Here is a 19,904-nt window from a genome sequence, read left to right as displayed (position 1 = left end):
TACTTCTTATCCCAAGAAAATTAAGAGCTTGTTGTTTACTACCTATATTCACACATTAGAATTTGTCCAACAAGCTGGAACAAAACTGCTACAGAAAACCAGAATTTTTCAAAGGACCAAAATATAAACATTAGAGCTTTCATGTTCTAGTATTTATTAGGAACCTTTAAATAAATACACATTTTCAGCATTTACAAACAGGTGTATCTTGATAAGCTGTGATTAATAGTTCTGAAGGATCAAAAATGAGTTCCAAACAAAATATCCATAACTTTTTCTTATGTCAGGTGTATTTTTGAAAATTCTCCAAAAGATCATGCCTTTACCAACTTTAGGAAAGGACACTTCTGTAATTGCAATGTGTCCTTTCAGTGATTAACAATATGTTATTGTTCCTTTCCTCAGAATTGAGGGTACTTAGATTGTTAAATAGTGTCATGTATATGTACAAAAACTTTGTAGTAGAAAATAAGTTGGACTTGAACTTTTAACACAGAATAGGGAAGTTCTCACACTTTTAATTGTGGATTTTTTGAAAATATACTGTTAGTCTAGTTCTAAATGTGTGATGCTTCTAGTAGTCTGGCTTTTATTGCAGTGATTTATAGGTGTGTTGGTGTTGCAGAAACCTGTCAAAGTGGTATAACCAGTTAAACATAAATCAGTATTTAATGGAACTGTGAGTGGGCAAAATGAGGATATTTTGTCAAAGGCAGTGACCTTTTAAAATTACAGGATCATTTTGTGGTGACAGTATTGTTAACTTGAGAAGTCAAACTCAGCTAGTGGTTTGTTTATGTTGTTTTACATTTTCTTTAAAAATGTATATGTTTCAGAGCAATTCATGATGTTAAAGCCACAGACATGGGAATGAGCAAAGTGAGATTCAAGGCAGAAGTAGACTTTGATGGACGTGTTGTTACTCGGTCTTACCTGGAAAAACAAGACATTGAACAGCTGTTACAAGTACGTGTAAAAAATTGCTTTTGTAACCCCCAGTATCTGGTATTTACTTTCCAATTTCAAATACCTCTAAACCCAAGACTTGCAAGTAGGTGAGGTACATTTCACTTCTTCATTTGAGGGGTTGCAGATGTTCTTACTTTGTGTTAGTGTTTTAAATGTACTTACAGAGAATCGTATTATGTGCTGCTGAAAAAGTGCCTGAATAGGAGGAAAGCAGGGGTTTTTTTTAACTCATTACCCTTGAGATTGGCTCAGCTGGTCAGAGCCAGGTGCCAATAGTACCAAGGTTGTGGGTTTTCTCCCTGCATGGGCCATTCACCTAAGTGTTTGAGTCGATAACCCTTGTGGGTCCCTTCCAACTCAGAATATTCTGTGATTCTGTGATTGTTTTGTTAGAAAATACAGATTTATAAAAAAAAAAAAAAGATAACATAATTCTTCTAATACATTTATTGAATTACAAGATCTGCAGTTAAAACTAGAAGCCTGTCACCTGCAAAAAGGCATCTGTTTAGTCAGAGCCATTTACCCTGGGTGTTGGTGATGCAGTGTTAGGGTTTACAGGTCCAGCTGTTCAGACTGGGTGTGAATATGGATTGCTTGCATCACATGATTCAGCATTTTGGTGATGTTTAAAAATTACCATCCTTAAGTGTCAGTCTCTGATTTTAGTATAGTTCAGCGTAGCTTTTCATAATCCTTCTTTTCAGTATAGGAATGCAGAGATGTTCTCTGCTATATGGCAGAACTATGAAGTATGAAGAAAATAAATATTATCTAAATCAAAAGGAGAGTTTTAAGTGAGCAAAATGTTTTGCTTCCTTACCAGTTTTCACTGGTAAATTTGCTTGTGTACAAGATTTCTTTCTTTTCTACCCTTTCAAAATGAAATACAAATGTCAGATGTCTGCATTTTATGTCTGTCCATTAAAAACTACTTAGAAGTTATCAGAATTTACCTTTAAATTTTAAGTTGCAATTTTTTAAACCATTAGTATCCCAGTTTTAAAAACATGTCAAATTAAGAATTATGTATGTGTATGTACAGTACAATATCTGACCTGTTCATCTACTGGATTTCAATATAATACATTTTGGAGAGGAAGAGTGCTATCAGCTTTGTACTACTGAGGCACTGCAAGTTTGCCTGGTTGCTTTGCTGTTGCAGTTTTCAGTACGCTAGTCTTCTTTTAAATGCTTTGTTAGATTTTATCCTTTACCTGCTATTTCCCTTGGCAATTGCATGCAACCTTCACCAGTTCTTCCAATACTTCTAGTATTGTTGGAAAAGATCTTCCTGATTGCTTGTAGGTTGGCAACTGTTTCTTACACAAGTCATTGTTCTTTCACATAGTAACCTCATGTCAGCTATAAAACCATCGGTCCTTTCAGTAGGATTCAGCCATCTGAAGTCAAAGGTGAACATCGTGCTTGCCTTTTGATCTATACTTTTTCAAATAAGCAGCTCATTCAACTAGCACTGCTGTCAACTTTATTCTTTCTACAGTTGTGAAATGTTTGTTGAAATGCTGTCATTCAGATTACCTTGGTTTTTTTCATGTTAGACTTGCCGTGATCATAGTCATGGGTTATTGTGGTTGAGATATTTTTTAAGCTTGATCAATTACATTATTCCTCTTCAGTTTTAGAGTAGTGAGAAGGAGAAAGAAGTTGATGTCATGTACTTGAATGCACAAGAAGAATTAGCTGTTTCATAGTTTCTGTGTCTGTTTGCAATAACCTATTTATCCCAAACATACTGCAGCCGTGATAAACTACAGGACACATAGCTTCCAGACAGCTTAGTGTGAGACCTCGAAGGAAAGCTCATGGCTTTAAACTGAAAGGTGATAGATATAAATGAGATATAAGGAAAAAATTCTTTACTGGGGTGGTCAGAGTGGTGAGACAGTGGAACAGGTTGCCTAGAGAATTGTGGGTGTCCCGTCCCTTGAAGTGTTTAAGGCCAGGTTGGATGGGGTCCTGAGCAACCTGGTGTAGCAGAAAGTGTCCCTGCCCATGGCAGTGGGGGAGCAACTAGATGATCTTTAAGACCTTTTCTGACCCAAACCATTGTAAGATTCTATGGCAATACTGTAGTACCTGCTTTGGTGCTGCTGAAGTCTGTGTTCTTTTGGAGGGTGGAGTATAACATTCTTTCTTCCTTAATGTCATTCCTTCAGTTTCATATGCTGTTGGTCTCTTAGTCTGAGTTCCTGTCAATTGTCTTCAAGTTTCTGATATTATGGACGAGTCATATTTACAGCAGTGTTTGTAGTAATCCTTATGGACTTTCAGATGAGTTGGTTATGTGATGCCCAGAGTAGGCAGTGTAATGGAATAGCAAGAATGTAGAAAATGGGGAAAGAATACACAGGGTGGTGAGACAGTGGAACAGGTTGCTCTGCCTTGCTGTGAGGAATACCTCAGAAACTTCTAGAAAATGAATGAAATTCTCTAAACTTATTTGGAAAGTTGAGGAGGAAATCAATTAAAGATAGAAGAAGGTTTTGTATCACATGCAGGTGTAATGATAGAGCCAGCTGTTTTCATCTAATAGATGCTACTCTTCTGTGTCTTTGAGACATAAGAACAGATGATGTTTTGAGAGTAAATGGCAAAAGCTGAAGTGTTTTGTTTAGGTTTTTTTTTTTCCTCCCTCTTGAAATATGTCAAGACCCTCTGGAGTGTTATTCCTTTATTTTCTTTTCCTCATCTCAGTCTCTTAAATTTAATTTCTTCCTAGGAAATTCAGCAAGTGAAAACCCTTGAAGAATTAGAAGCCTTTATGCTTAAGCATGGTGAGAATATCATTGACACTCTGGGAGCTGAAGTAGACAGACTTGAGAAGGACCTGAAGGTAAATTTAACTGCTTATTAGTAGTGCTTATTCTGTGATATATTTTAAACAATATCACTGCATCTAATTTTTGGTATTTCATTTGAAAATATGAGAGAGGGAAAGAGGCTGATATTATGAATGCACATTTTCTCGCTATAGTTTTATTAACTAAGTTCTGACCACCAGCAAATCCTTCCTTTGCCACTGATCCATTTGTTACATATTTTGTTCCATTTCATACCAACACAGAACAAATTTTCACTAAATAGACCTGAATGTGTCTTTGTAACTGTATTCTCAGAATTTCAGATTATTTATAGGCTGTTGAATTCTGTTTTGGGTGTAAAAAAGTCCTTTTTTTTTTTTAAGCTGGTTCTTAGCATTCTATCAAATATTTCTGGGTGATGGGACTGCTACTCAACATCTTTCACTCTTGTTTAAGCCGTACAGTGTTTATTTGACTTTACAAAAGCCTCTCAGCTTTCTTATGATTTTTCTTTTAATTCTGCTATTTAAATATCCTCTGGCAGATGCAAGAAAGGGTTATTTCCATTTTTAATTTTGTGAGTATATTGGGGCTGTCAGTCTTACCTTTCTGGCATGATTTCAGAACTACAAGAATATTGACCCCCAGATAAAAGCAGTCCTGTCATGACTCTCTTTTCTGGACATGAGACACTACTCAAGAACATGGCTGTCCTTGCTTGTTATATTTCATAAATATTCTAGTTGAAGTTTCTATCCCTAGGTTTGTCCTGTTTTAAAAGTCAAAATACTGTTTTTGAATTTAATTGCACTATCTGAATCAGTTCTTCCTGTATGGTTTTGGAGGAGCAGGAACATGTCTAAATTTTTTATAAACATAGATATGTTTTTTTGGTGTAGGCATATATATAGTGATTGTGTTGGTATTGAATATGCTTTACTAAACATACTAGTCATGTTCACATGCTGGATGACTCTGAAGTCATGACTTTCTCATGGATTATACAATTGATGTAATGATGATAATGTATTTCTACAATATCAGAAAATGAATATTTCTTAATAGAAACAGTATTCTGAATCTTTATAAATAGCTTCAGTGGCATAGAATAAATTATTTCAAAAATCTTACCCGTTATTCAGGAAAGTATCTGTTAAAACTTTAAGAAAGTGGGATATGTACATGTACGTGTATCTGAACAATTTTACATAAAACTCTACTGCCTTTTTAAAATTGAGAGCTCCTCCATACTTTATAAAGCATAAGAGCTAATTTATCCATGATGTTGAAAAGTATTTTTCAAATAAAAAGATGACCTAGCTTTTAAAAAATGCCTTATAATATGGACAATGTTTGTTGAAACTTTCTCATTTTAAAGTAGTCCCTATGTTACCCAAAAAGGGGATTTGTTATCCAATTGACAACATCATACAAGAAATAAATTACTTGTAATGATGCACAAAAATGTATTTGAATATTTTCAATACATTGTTTTTAAATTTTATTTCAGCAACGAAATCCTGATGTTCGTCATGTGGATTTGGAGATACTGTAGAGCTGAACAGGAAAAATCTTCAGGTTGCTACCCTTGTGGAAAGAAGTCATGTAAAGGGCTGAAAAGCTTCTGAAATTGCAGTGACCTCAGCACCATACCTCGCTTCCTTTGCTGTAGGCTTCCTGGACTGTTAGCACTGCTTCTGTTTCTGGAAGAGCGCTAGACTTGCAGACAAAAATTTCCATGGCAAAATCAGTTTCAAAAAGCTGCTTGAGTTAAATTCCACAGGGGAGTCTGTCCAAGTGTATTTACTGTGATTCAGAACTTAAACCTTGAGGTTTAGTTAGGCATGTACAGCTGCCTGAAACTATACAACACAGTTTTTCCATTTGTGTCCCTTTGCAGTCAGTTTGCACTTCTTTAGTTTCTTTCAAGATATCATTAAAGGTTCTTGGGAGATATTAAGATTAGCTAGGAAGAGTTTGTTCCAGTGGAACCTGCCAACCTTAAATTGTAATATTTCAAATGTGTGATTGTTTCACAATTTTTCTTTTCTATGAGATAAATTGTTTCAAATGGGCGCTGGCCTTATCTCAAGTACCATGACCTGGAAACCTGCTTTTTGCCACCATTACAATTACAACTGCACTTCAGGAAAACAAGGTTTTTCACCTCAGAGGAGCCAGCTGTATGGGTTTAGCCAGAGTACATTAAGTTACTGTGAAAAATTACTATGTACAAATTTCGGTGCACTTCCTCTCTTTAAATTTTGTTTCTTTTTTTCCTTACTTTGACACTTGTTTTCTTATTTGTAAGTATCTTCAGATGTAATCTGGGAGATATTTATGGTAGTGCTTATTAAAAGTTACCTGGCATTTTTGGCTTTCTATATTTTAATAGACTCTATTGCCAGATATGGTCTTTGCTAGAAGATGCAAGAGATGTAGCTGGAATATATAATAGTAAAAACGATCTATTTATAATTAAACAAATGAATACATTGTATTTTTAATTTATTTACCTTTAGATATTATCTGAATTCAAAACCACTTACTCTGCATTTTTTCATGACTTGACCTTGCTTGTTTGGGAGAGTAATTCTATCAGTGGTCCTCAACAATCCAGAGATAAGTGATTAGTTTATAACTTTGAAATGTGAAATTCTAGAACTGTGTACAATTGTCTCAAGGCTTTCTGCAGAAGGTACTCAAGTTGTACCAGATTCTTTGAGACCCAGCCTTTATTAATAAGGCTGTGAGTACTGAACATGCAAGTTGAAATATAAGTGAAATAACTGTATTTAAATAGCACTGAGGAAAATTACTTATGCACTTTAACATAAAATTAGATTTGCTTATGGGTGAGTGTGGTAATAAGACCATCCTAGTAACTCAGTTGCTGAGTAATGACTGACTTGCTGAAAGAAGGAATGTTGATATGAAAGACAAGTCTTCAAAAATCAATTTCAAGATTGTATTATAAGCATTGCAGCAAATAATTGTGGAGACCAATATGTCCAGATTTGACTAAAAACATTTTAGAATATTTTTTTCTCATACTAGGTGTTACTTACCAGTGAACTATGAGAATTTAAAATAACATGCCTTTTTGACAACTGCAAAGCACTTTGCATGCTGGTCATTTTAAGTAGAAAAACATTCCAGAGTTAAGTTACAGATGGGGCTTCACATACAGTAATTGTGGGTGAAAGGATCTCCTCAGTACTCTTTTCCATAATTCCTATTCACTGGTGGCTTCTTTATAGCATATTCCCTTATTATGGCTAATTTAAAAGAGGGGTTACTTTATCTGGTTTTCTCCTATTGTAGAAATAGTTAGTATATTTAAGCCTGATGATCTAAAATGCTGTTTAAAGGTAATTTGGAAGTCTCCCATATCAAATAAATACAGCATATTTTAGCACATTATAAATAATTTGCCTTTCTCCTTGCCCTTCCACGTGAAATTCATCTCTTCTCAGAATGCACTCTATTAGTCTTATTCATGAAGAGCACTGGAATCTGGTAACGCATAACATGTTTTCTTCTCCCTAGAATATTTATATGGATTTTGAATTTGAATAAACACATTAATAAACCAGTTATTTCAGAAATCAAAAACCTGAAGAGAAGTAAAACTGGGAAAATGTTCTTCTTGCAGAGGTTAGTGAAGACAGCCAGTGTGACCAAGTGGTTTGCGTGCTGGAGTTACTGATGAATGAGTAGTGTCAGTGTGCAGTTTGCAGTGCAGAACTTTCCCTGCAAGGTTAGTAAATGTTATCTCAATAGCAAAATGTTCCTGTATTGTTTTCAAGAGGAGGCATGAGCTTATATTCTTACAGAACATATGCTCCAAAACCCTATAAAAATGTTTTTTTTTATTCATTGGAGATGTAATTCCTCTGAATTCTGATCTTAATTTCCTTATTTGAGTCAGAAAAATACCCATCCACACCTTTTGTTTATATTCCAAGATAGAATTCAGTTCCTTGTCTCCCAGTTACATTACTGATTATAGCATCACAATATGTTAAATTCAAGATGCCAGGACTTGAATGTTTTTGGGTACATTACAGTTGACCAGTCTGAAGACCCAGTTCTGTTTTTTAAAGTGACCTGGATGGTGATGTACTACAAAAAGGCAGGCAGACTGGTTTTGGCAGTACCTTGGAAGTTTACATGTCATGCAGTTGGATGGAAGTACTGATTCATTGATTTGTTGCCAGGTTGGAAAGGAAAGTAATTCCAAGCTGTTACATTTTAATTTATATGTTATAATTTACAAATTGTTCTTAACAGATACAATATTTTTACTGCTTTTTTTTCCTTTAACTGTCTTTATAGTCAAAACCTTGAGGTGATGTGGGTCCACTACTTAGTTTACTTTTGCTTTAATGTTTTTGGGGAAAATAATTAGCTAATACGTTGACATTTACATGATAGAGTCCTCAGATTAAAGAACTGTACAAAGTGTGGAGGAGTGAATCTTTTCTTTATCACAAATGCAATTACAAAATGGTTTTTCTGATTGATTTTAAGGAAAAGAAATGGGATTTATCTAACAATAAAGTTATATTCTAGGATTTTTTCAATTAAGGTGTGGTGTTTTAAAATAATTTATTTCTGTAGACTGGCCTTGCAGGTTCTATTTTTTTCAAATTGTGTTCAAAGTGTGGCTGCCCTCTCTGCTTTGTGGAAGATTGCTTACATGCTGTGCAGTGTCTCATAATTCTGTAAAACTTGCGATGTCTGAAAAGCTTGTCTTAGTGTTCCAATATACTGAATGATCTTAATGTATTTTAAATCCAAGCTGGCTGGATACTAATAATATGTTTTTCTGTAGATTTTTTTTTCTGTAAAACATAAAATTTGGAAGTGATTATCTTACCCCCAGCAATGAACTTCAAGTCTGAATTGTCTCCATTATACACCAGAATTCAGCATTTGATGTGGTCTCCTTTTCCCCCTCTACCTTTAAAGCATTTGTTAAGGATACAGTGGTAGTAGTAAATACCTCAGTGGATCACTGTATTACACAGACTGTTTGGTGGTTTGTGTTCTGGTCCAGAAAGTAGTGGGGACATGAGCACACATCTTTTAAGGATCGGTTTGCATCCTTTATCCCCTGTGACTCATCCTTGAACTGAAGGCTTTTTAGGCTCTATTTTTTTCCTTTCTTGAATTCCCACACAGATTTTATTGCTTTTTAAAAGTGATTCTTACTTTTAGAGGAACAGGCCATTATGAACAGCTTATGTTTTTAATAGCAGGATTAAATTCTATTCATCTGTGAATTTTGTACTGTACTTCTTATTCATTAATAGAGACAATAGAGATTACTGTTTTGAAAGCTACAAACCATTTTAGCCAAAACCAAGTTTTCTGATTCTGTCAGGTGCAGCTTTTTCAGCTGTATCTAAAGACTCAGTTTTTATTGAGAGATTTCTACTGCCCCCTCTTTGATAAGGAAGAGTACAGGAAGGTTTTTAGGTACTTTGTCTAGGTTATATATTGTTTGCAGTCCTGTTTTCTCCTTATTTGTAATCATTTTAGCTGTAACAAAGCTAACAGTTTGTTTCTGTAACAAAGAAAAAATACACATTAAGGAAGTACCTTAGTGCTGAGTACATCAAATACAGTCTTCATACAAAGAGTTTTTATGCCTTTGTGTATTGAAAGTGTGGCAATTTTTGAAAATCATCAATGAAGTAATCCTTCTTCTAAACTTGATTTAGATGCTTTCCTTATAAAGGAAACCAGAACACCATATTGTTTAAGATTTGAAAACAAAATGTTTCCTTTTATGGTCATATGTTCTTAAGGCATTTTGGCATAGTAGAACTATTGATGAATATTGACTCCTGTACAAAACCTGCCCTTCTGCTCATGCCTAAAGGCTTACAGAAGTGAATATAAAATGACAGTGTGCTTTTTTCCTTCTAGCTTAAGTATTGTGCTGCTACTATTCTTATTGTTGGCTCTGAATAGAGAGTACCACTAACATCTCTCTTGCAGTTTACCTGCATAATGTAAATGAGAAGTCAAGATGTACCAAAGAGATTTTTTTTTTATAGAGGGTTTGTGTAGCTTAAGTAATTTTTCCTTTCTTGTTAGTGAGACACAAATCATTAAGATCAAAAGCAGACTATATTACATAAAAAAAGTAATAGAAATCCAGGCTTTAAAGCACAATAGTTCAATTTTTGAAATGTATGTCCTTTGAGGAAAATAAAACAGAAGCTCTAAGTCGATATATGGTCTATAGAAACTGCAGTCAGTCAGGCTTTGCTGAAGCAAAAGAAATTAAACTAAAAGTATGTGATAAAAAGAAAAGAATACAAGGAAGGAAAAGACCCAAGACACTGAGCACTTGGAAATAGGAAAGAATGACAACCATCTAAAAAACTTGTCCAGAAATAAGAAATGATGATTGCAGAAGAAAAGAACAGTAAGAAATTATATTTTATTAGAATGCACAAAACTAAATAGGATGATGTTTTCTTTCTTTTACCAATATTCTGGTAGTTGAGTAATTCCTCCCTCCCACTCCCAGCAAAAATTCATCTTTTTTTTTTCCTGTACTGAAAATGAGAGCCTCTGTCTAATTATGTCCTGATATGGTGTTCAGCCTTGCAGGTACAAACGTATTTGTCCACTGAAAACGGCTAAGGATGATGTAATCTCGGTCTTTGTTGGTGAGGTAGGTGTTTGGTGAGTGGAGGGTGAGTAGTGTTATTTGTGGAAATGGGAGCTGGAGTGAATTAAAGAGAAAATTAATTGATTCTTTCAGAGAGAAAATGACTGAAGCACCATACTGAATGTGCTGTGGAGAAAGAGATGCTCTATTCTAAGGTCTACAGAATTCTTGCAGTGGGCTGTAGTCACCGATGAATGTTAGTCTGTATTTTTCAGTTTGCTGAGATGTCTGTGAATAAACAAGATTTCTAATTAAATCACATTCTGAAAAGGAGTTAAAACATTCAAAATGTAATATGAAAGGATGTATGTTTTTAAAATACCACAGACACTACAGCACATTATAATAGATAGGCAGATAATATTCAATATTACATGGGGTGCTTGTGGACATTTTTTTTTTTCTGTGTGAATCAGAGCCACCAATTAAAATAAAGGGTCTTAGTTATTTTTTATAAGCATTACACTAACAGCAAGCCCAGTCAAATTTTTATATAGCCAGCATTCATAGTCCTGTTCTGGGAAGGAGGTGTCTGTTAAAATAGTGGAATACAGATCCATAATCTAGCATTAAGTTTGGTTTTTGTAATCTAAATTTAGACTGTGTTTAAAACTTTAGGGGTTGTGATCAGCTGCTTCAAATCTGAAGTCAGAAGAAAAAAAAATGCAATTATCTGTAAATGATGTAATATAAAAGGGATTTTGTAAGTTTCTCGTCAAATTAAATATGCTGAAGAACTGCGTGAGAAGTGTTTGAAAAATGCCTGAAGCATTTGGAAACCGTTTTGGCTATTGCCAGAATGGTATTAAGTTTGAAAGTCAACAGTGAGGATTTTCACTGGTGGCAGAACTTTCAAAGGACAATCTCAAAGTCAAAATCTATTTTTCCATGCAGCCTTTTAATCAGATTAACCAGCCCCTCCCCACCTGCGCCTTGCATTTTGGTGAATTGGCTTTTTCATTCTGTGTCTTGGTTACTCTATATTAGTATGGGGAAGTCATTTTGATTTGTGGTGTAGACATTAAAATACTTACCTGCATATATTCTTTGTTTTGTAATTATACTTAAATTCAGTACATTCTGTATCATGTCTGGAAGTTGTAATTACTCAGTAAAATGTTACATAGCCAGTAAGGGTTGTGTTCTGTTAATTTCAGCAATTTTATATGCATTGGAAAAGTAAGCAGTAACACTGGCTTTAGGCAGCTGATGATTCACTATATTTCTGAATTCAAATTGCATATAACTATTTTATGGATGCAAAACAAAGGTTCTATCCATCTATTTATACTGGTTATTCAATTTGCCTTTGTGACACTGGCACACACTGTTCAATAGCATGCATTCGGTGATGGAGCAACCTGCCCAGGCCAGCCAGCTCTCTTCATTAGTTCTCTAAACCTCACTGACAACTCCACCTTTCATCCCATTCACCCCCTGCCCTCAAAGAGGGCGGTTCCTTCCCCAGTACTGAGAAAGCTCTTTTTGCCTGGCTCAGAGGCCCCACTGTCAGTGTGTCCAGTTTAGACTACCTGTCCTGATCCATATGTAGGGATGACATGAAGAAAGGTAGTACTACAGATAGGTTGCATGTCTCTGTATAGTCGGGTTTATGTGTTAGACTTGAGTAGTAACCATAGTTTCACAATCCCAGCAAAGCTGTCCAAGCCTCTTAAGAAAAAGCTTGAAATTAGCCAGCTTAGAAAGGATTTAATGTACTGTCTGATACACTTAAGTGCCACTTTTTATCACTAATACTGATAAAACAGCTTCTTTATCTGGTTATGGGAAGAACTGTTTCTAACTAGGCTGAAAAAGTTTTATGTGATTGGAAAGAAGAGTCAAAAAAGCCAGAAGCCTGGGTGATGAAATGGAGAAACTTGAAAAACTGGAGTTTTTGTCTGTATGGTATCAGATACCAGAAATAAAGTGGTCAAGCAACATATTGCAGGAAAGATTTTGGCTATGCAGTGTATGTCCTGATTGCTAAGAATGTTTCATTTCATAGTTGAGAGATTCTCAAGGGAAGTTTGTTGGTTTTGTTGCGTTTGGTTTTTTCCTCTTATGAACCAAATGGCACAAGATCTGCCTGAGCAGAGAAGTGACAGACTTGAGAGCCTTGTCTTTTGTCTCTCTGAGGTCAAGTTCAAATACTGGGCTGTCTTTTGGGCTGAGTAACCAAGCAAGTGGTCTCAGCCACTTTGTAAGAGGGAGAGAGCTCTGTCTTTTCACGTAATGTAACCTGGAATCTTCAAAAGCCTTTCTTTATTTGCTGTCTGTGGCATTAATTGAAAGGCCATTCCTAAATAGTTCTGTTAAATGGGGGCTAATGGGTTGAAGTGGGACCTTGCAGTCAGCTGGTTGAGGTGATCTTAAAAGTCCTGTTCAAGAATGAGTTTTGTCTGTCTGCAAATATTTTATGAGGGACTTATTAAAAGATATGAAAAGTAAACGTTCCTTTAGTGTTTGAATTAAACTTTTTTTGAAAACCTTAGGAAAAGGGACATAATTTCTGCTTTCACAAAAGTTGTGCCAGCTTAGCTCCTAGTAAATGACGTGTATTGATTTACCCAAGCTCTTTGTGATTTTAATTTGTTTTTTAAATTTAGACTTCTTCACTTCTGATGCTGAATTGGGGCTTAGTAAGATCTTTTCTAGGTTCTCTTTCTGGCACTTGAGGTGACTTAAATATTCACTGCTCTAGTATAAACTGATATTCAGTCTTTTAGAGAAGTATTGTTTTTACCCCAAATACTTGACTGAACAGCAGTTTACCATTAAATCAGGCTACTCTGGATACACAAAGCATTAAATTTAGGGTTTAAATATGGGGGTTTTATTTTCCTCTAAGGCAGTTGTAAAGAAAATCCATCTTGCATTTGATGCACATAAAAATGGTTCATATATGAACCTCTGTCTCTGCATGTTATAATTGTATGTAGGTGTCTTTGGCTGCAGATTTGTACCTCACTGATCATCTTTCTCATGAAAGACAACTTTCTCAGCATCTCCTAATGAATTTGGATAACTTGGAAACCTTGATGTGAGAAAGACTTTCCAGTAAGGCTGTGGCTTTAACCTGTTCTGCTCCTTTCCCTTTATGCTTTGCACTGATTTCATTGGTTCTGACCTTCAGTGTAGAACTTCAGTTTCCAGGTGGTTCAAAACAGGGGTTTTAGGTGGAGAAGACTCATTCCAAAATCTGTGTTCCAGGAGCTCCATCTGCTCAGTAGGTAATTGGACACTTCTGGATCATTGAGGGAGATGTGTGTGATACTCTGGCTAGCATTTGGTGGGTTTACGAGTGTGCCAAGGTCAACTTTCTTCTTGGAAATGTCTCACCCTGGAACAGTCTTCCTGATGCTGTGGATGGGAAAGATACCCCAGGTGTTTCCTTGACATCCTGTTTGTCAAGGGGCTGTGTTGGAACCACTTGCTGTTCTGCTTCTTTGGATTATCCTTTAGCAAATAAAAAAATCCCTCTTTCCATCAGTTTAATAAGTAGTTAAGGTTTTGGCTCTTTGAGGTTCTCACATCATTTTGTGACAATTTCAGTTTTTCAATCACATTACTACAAGGCATTTTTGAAAGGTTTAATTAGACTTTTTCTGCTGTACTATTGACCCTGTTCCTAAATGGGAACTAAATTTAATATTAACTTTTCTAATGGGAAACTACTTTGAGTCATTAGCAAACCTGTTTCTTTTCATTTTCCTACGAAGACAACCTAGGTTGAGGCAATTATATCTGTCAGATGAGTGGGAAAGTTTAAAGGATTTTTCAGGACAAAACGTTTTTTTAGCTTTTTCCCAACATTGTTCATGTCAGATTTTTTTGTCTTGACTTAGCTAATTAATCTGCTGATATGACTTTTTTTTTTTCCTTGATGTGATACATTTGCAGTAGAAGCTGCTTTTATACTTCAGATATTGAGTCTGTGGAGGAGGGTTTTTGTATTCATAGGGCAAGGTCACGTACTGAGATCTGCCAGGTATTCCAAGGGACTCCCTGGTGCAGCAGGGAAGGTTTATCCCTGGAGAGCTGTTTGTGTATGAACTTGCTAGGAAATAACCAAGACAGAGCCTCTGATTTAAATAGGCCCCACTCAAGGAGTGGTCAGGTCACACCAGTGGTGTTGGTTTGCTCTGTTAATAGCTAAGATTTATATGATTGTCACCTGGAGCTGTATTCACACTTGCCTCATGCTGAAGCACTTGGGGACTGTTTGTAGTTACCGATGGTGCAGACGAGCATAAGTAAGAGTCAGGGAGGGAAAGATGAGTTATTTTTGAGATTACATGCAGTTTCCAAACAGAAACCGACTTTGCAAGTTGGTACACATCGTAGTGTTGTCCATGCTGCATATGAGCCAGTGGCAGTCTGCTGGCTTCAGTCAGTGCCTCAGCAGAGGGAAGGAGGCAGAGAAAACCCTGCCTAGCTGAACTCTTGAGGACAAGATTCTGCAACGTGAGTAATCTTATTAAAATAAGATTACAAACACTTTAATAATATGAGATTGCACATGAGCTTGTTCAAAGCAAATGAGGTTAAAACAAAATACCTTCATATGCATGAGGTTCAATGTCTGACTTGGACCTTAAAGTTCTCTTCAGGGACATCTTGTGCCTCAGGAGAGATGCAACTGCCAGCATGGGCCATGCTTCTGAGGGCACCAGCACTGTTGCACAGCAGGAGCACTGTTTAGTCATTGCCTTACCAGTATCTTTAACAGGTTATTAGGTGAAGATAAAATGCGACATTATTGAATTACACTTCCCATCTGTGGTACTTGTTCCACTGCAGTTACTTCCTAGGCCAGCTTCTTTCCCATCCCGGGTACCTCTTATACCCCTTCTCTCTGCTTGCCCAGCCCCAGGCACTACCTCTCATGCTTATCCCCTTCCATATGCTCTGCTGCTAGACCTAATCTCCGTTTTTGAGTTTCATAAACCCAATTGCTGCCTCTGGTTCCCTACTTATGTACTCTTCTTCCCTGCCAGCTTTCCCTACTGGGTTCCTGCCTGTACTGCTCCTTCACCCTGTTTGGTTTACACACAGCCCATCCCTTTTCCATCCTGCCTCCAGATCTACCCTCACATTTCCAGCCATTGTCCAAAAGTCTGGGAAGACAAAAGTTTTTGTAAGAGAAGCTAATTATAATTTTTTGCAGATGGATTAATACAGGTTTTTCACCTCTGTTTCTCACAGTTACCTGAAATTATTTTGGTGGGGCGTTAGTAAACTGTTTTCACTAATTGTGATTTTCACCAAAAAAATGCAGTAGGCTGAAGCCCCTGACCTAGAAAATACTTGCCCAACCCCAGTTAATTTTACAGCATTACAGGCACCCAAAAGTGTTGTTTTATAATGGCACTATTTGGTAACCATTTCAAATGGCTGACACCAGCCTGTGGGCAGGCCCGTCTGGCTCCACAGCCCAGCAGCAGTAGCTTGCTGTGGTGAATGTTTGTAACCGTAATTCCTCTACAAGTGATCTGGAGCCAGGATTTTCTAAAGTGTTTAAAGAGAACAGGAGACATTCAGCCATCACTGGGTTCTGAATTAAAATGGGATTTAAACGTCACTGCTTGAAAATCCAGGTTTTAAGATTGCAGATGGGTACTTCCTTTGAGCAGTCTTTCTCTTTAACCAGCACATAAATCTATGTGGTTGTATACTGAGGTGAAAATGATTTATATTATATTCATACTTGAATTCTTCATAATCTTTCACTGTGGTTTTCGGTGCTTCATACCAAACAAGCATTTAATGCAAAAGAAAATGTTCTAGCACTTTACATAAATCTAAAACTTTTAATATATATTTATAGTGAGACCCAGGTGTCGTGGCTGTCACACTGACACAACATTGCTTCTAGAGAAAGAGAGAGACAGGTTAACCAGAGACTAACTTTTATTGTGCATTTTTATGCAACAGAACAAATGGAACTGGAGGTATGTAGTAATAAAATCAATATTCAAATTAGAATTAACACTTGAAATAGTAAACTGTAGGTAACAAATGTCTTTATAATTAAAAAATATTGACTGTTTAAAAAATTCTCTAAGATTTTATATTATTTAAAAGAAATGTGTGTTGCCACATAGAAAACAATTCACACATCCTATAGAAATTGTCACAAAAACCTTACTAGTCTATATTACACTATGCACTTTTCTTTTGTACAATATCTGATAAAGGTCTATCCCTAACCTGTACTTACTCTACACAGTACAATCATCATTAGAAAGTGTTCATAGAATTAACTACACCATAACAATAAAAATATCAGGATTAATGTTTTTTTTAAATCACAGTTTCTCCACAAATATTTGTCATAGAAAATATAGTGAAGGCATGTTGGCACAGATGGGCGTGCGGTGCTGCTACACAAAGTTTGAGAGAAGGCAGATACCTAAATGACAGTAAGATTAAAGCGTATGGAAGGATAAGACAAGAATCTCTATCCTCCTGGGACTTTCTGGAGTGACATGATAGATAGCACTTTCCTTCTGTTGCTGGGAAGGGATGTACTGGCTTATAAAGCACACTGCCTAAATATGGACATTTCCCTCTGCAAGGGCTTATGTGCTATCTATTATTTCAGGTCCCAAATCTAACATATTGCAGATATTTAGATGCTTCAATATGTATGAATTTATAACACCTAATGAACAAATTAACTGGAATAAGATGATGTGCAAGGTTTGGGGTTTTTAAAATGAAATGTGTGGGTTAAGTGGTCACGATGGCAATTAAAAACAAAGACAGACAACTGACAAAAGTTTTTATACTCTGTTATTTTAAAACCAAACATGAACAAAAATATGAGGTGGTGTCTGTTAATGCCTGTCTGTGGCCATGATTCATGTCACTGGCTAGTGCACATAAGCAGTTGAGGACAACATTTTGTTCATAAAGAAAGGTCCAAACCTGCAAAGCCATTTCTACTGCCAAAGTGGCTTTCAGGATGAAATTATACTTTTGGTTATTTTGCACAATGAGAGTAGAGGATTGTGAGTGGTTCCAGGATGCTGGCTATGCTTTTTACACTAAAAATAAAGCTAGGCTTACTAGTTACTTCAGCAAATCTTTCAGTTATTAAGTGAGAGGTCTGTCCAGTTCAGTAATTCTGTTCTGTGACTCTTAAAAAGTGTTTCTATCCTAAACATCATACAATTAAGCATCTGAAAGGAAACCATTACAATGTTTACAAAAATACAGCATGATACATATCGCTGTGGACAAATTTACAGTATAATGTTGACTCACACGTTCTGACATGTTTTACCAAATAGTTCTGGCATGTGTCACCACATTAAACATAGACCAGCAAGACTTACACCATCTGAGCAATGTAACATCTTCTATTATAGTTCTTTTAAAAAAAGTGTAAGTTCAACACCGAAAAGCTACTATAGGATATCTGTACTGTGACATTTCTATACACTGAGTTTCTCCTCCAGAGGCCACCATGTGCTGTGACCACTCCAAGAAAGTCACCTCCTGCCTGTAATGAGGGAATGCTGTTCTAAACCCCTTGGTCTAGTGAGGTCCTGTGTGACTAAACTGGTAGTTGACTTTTAGAAAATAAATTAGTTATTTTGGGGCCAGTGAGTGCCTTTCAACCCCCTTTTAAAAAATCACCAAAATTAAAGTGAACTGAGAGATAGTGGACATTGGAGGACCTAAAGCATATGGGGGCTGAGCAAGGTCCTCTCTATGGCAGTGCACAGTGAGCCTGTGTCCCGAGATGGCCCATGGGCCAGGAGAGACCAGTCACAACCACAGGCAAAAAGGAGGCAGAGGGCAGGAAGGAGCTCCTGTGTGGGTGAGCTGAAATTTGAGAGACTTCCTCAGCCCTGCAGCCAGGCTGGCCCTTGAGGAGTGCTGCACCCCAGAGAGCCCTTCTTGGTCTCTGAGGAAGGGGCTGGGTGCCTCCTGCCTTGCCCTGTGCATGGGGAGAAGGTCGGGAAGGGGAGGAGAAGGGTAAAAGGCGCCATTAGTAGCTATGCTTGTGGCTTGCACAAGGCGGTGAGGAAAGCTGGGGAGTATGAGACGCGTTCAGGAGAGTCAACGCTGATGAGGTAGCACTAAGGATGGTCAAAAGTGAAGTGAGCTTGCTTTCCCAAAAACAGTTCCCTGTACCTGCCAGTGGGGAAATGTTGCCTCAGGAAGAGCTGGTTCAGGCTGTGGAGGATGCCAACACTGGCCTGAAATAACACAAAGGTAAGGAGATGGAAACACCCTGATGTGGAAAAGAAAGGGCATCATTTCTTTGGCATTGCATATTTCTGGCATGGATCAATTTAGAGGGACAATGAACTCCTAAACTTTTAAAATTAAACTTCTTTTGTAGATTGACTTTTGTTTTTAAAGCTAATATCTGCTTCCACTGTTGTGCACCATTGTGAGTTCTGCTCCAACAGCTCTTTTCTTATAGCTCTCAGTCTGGATCCCGTGTCCACTTACTACAGAACACTAAACCAGGTTCTTCTTGCCCAACCCCTCCCTGAAAGCAAAACTGAGCAAAACCAGCACATTGCCTCACCTCTTTGAAGGAATAGATATAGAACACAAATGAAAGTGAAAACAAGAAAAGGCAATTTAAAGCCTCTAAAGCTACATAATATGGCTGCAGAATAGGAACAGACAAAGGAAAATCTGTCTTCTGAAATGGCAATTTGTTTTTAGCAATCTTGTTTTAATGAAAACTGTCATGATCAACTCTAATCCTCTGGAAATCTAGATAAATATACTGTCTGTGTGATACACAATGCAATTTTTATCTCTTAGAGGTGCCTGTTATTGTTCTGGGTCTTTGAAGGATTCTGCTGTTGACGAGTGCTTCTGTTTTACTTGGGAAGCTTAATTTCCTGACAGAGTTGGCTAAGAAAGTCCCTGGATTTTCTATCTTGTGTGGTATTTTAAGGTAGCATTTATAATTACGTTCTTTTCTGTTAGCAAATGGGAAACCACTCCTTTTTTTGTTGCAAGTGTGCAGACTTATACTTAAATCTTCTTGTCGGGGAAAGCAAATAGCACCCAGCTCTTCTGAGTCCAGGCCTGGGATTGTTATCAATAAGCTGAAGAGATAGTAGCTGTTGTTTCTTTCGACATTTTTAGAGTTTTTAAATAACCTTTCCTCTACAGCTGGATGAAATGAACTGCACGTTCCCTTTGAGTGTGCTATGAGGGATTTGGAAATAATAGGCACTGAGAAGTCCCATAAAGCAGGTCTTGAAATTGATTTCTTTCTGTTAACTGGGATATGGTAGGATGGAGAAGCTGAAATGTATGCAATACATGTTCAAACATGCTTTGGACTCCTAAATGACAGCAGGGTTAAGTGTGTTTAACAAACAGTCTCTCCTAAATTAAGTGGTTGCTACTGTCGTATGATGTGGTTCTCACTGCCA

At 36.8% G+C, this 19,904-nt stretch overlaps 1 protein-coding gene across 1 annotated transcript in view; it reads left to right on the top strand.

Moving 5' to 3' along the window:
* The window catches only part of SLC30A9 (solute carrier family 30 member 9), a 36,181-nt gene extending 24,627 nt beyond the window's left edge, over positions 1 to 11,554 (top strand). Inside the window, exons 16-18 of the mRNA XM_082282096.1 lie at positions 837 to 966; positions 3,713 to 3,826; positions 5,305 to 11,554. Coding sequence (XP_082138222.1) covers positions 837 to 966; positions 3,713 to 3,826; positions 5,305 to 5,349 — 289 coding nt within the window. The 3' untranslated portion in view covers positions 5,350 to 11,554. The remainder of the gene's footprint in view (positions 1 to 836; positions 967 to 3,712; positions 3,827 to 5,304) is intronic.
* Positions 11,555 to 19,904: the final 8,350 nt, after the last annotated feature.

This window comes from Coloeus monedula, assembly GCF_965178545.1.
Source record: "Coloeus monedula genome assembly, chromosome: 5".
NCBI classification, from domain to species: domain Eukaryota; kingdom Metazoa; phylum Chordata; class Aves; order Passeriformes; family Corvidae; genus Coloeus; species Coloeus monedula.
The sequence above is the reverse complement of the archived record's forward strand: the minus strand, read 5'-3'. Positions and strand labels throughout refer to the sequence as shown.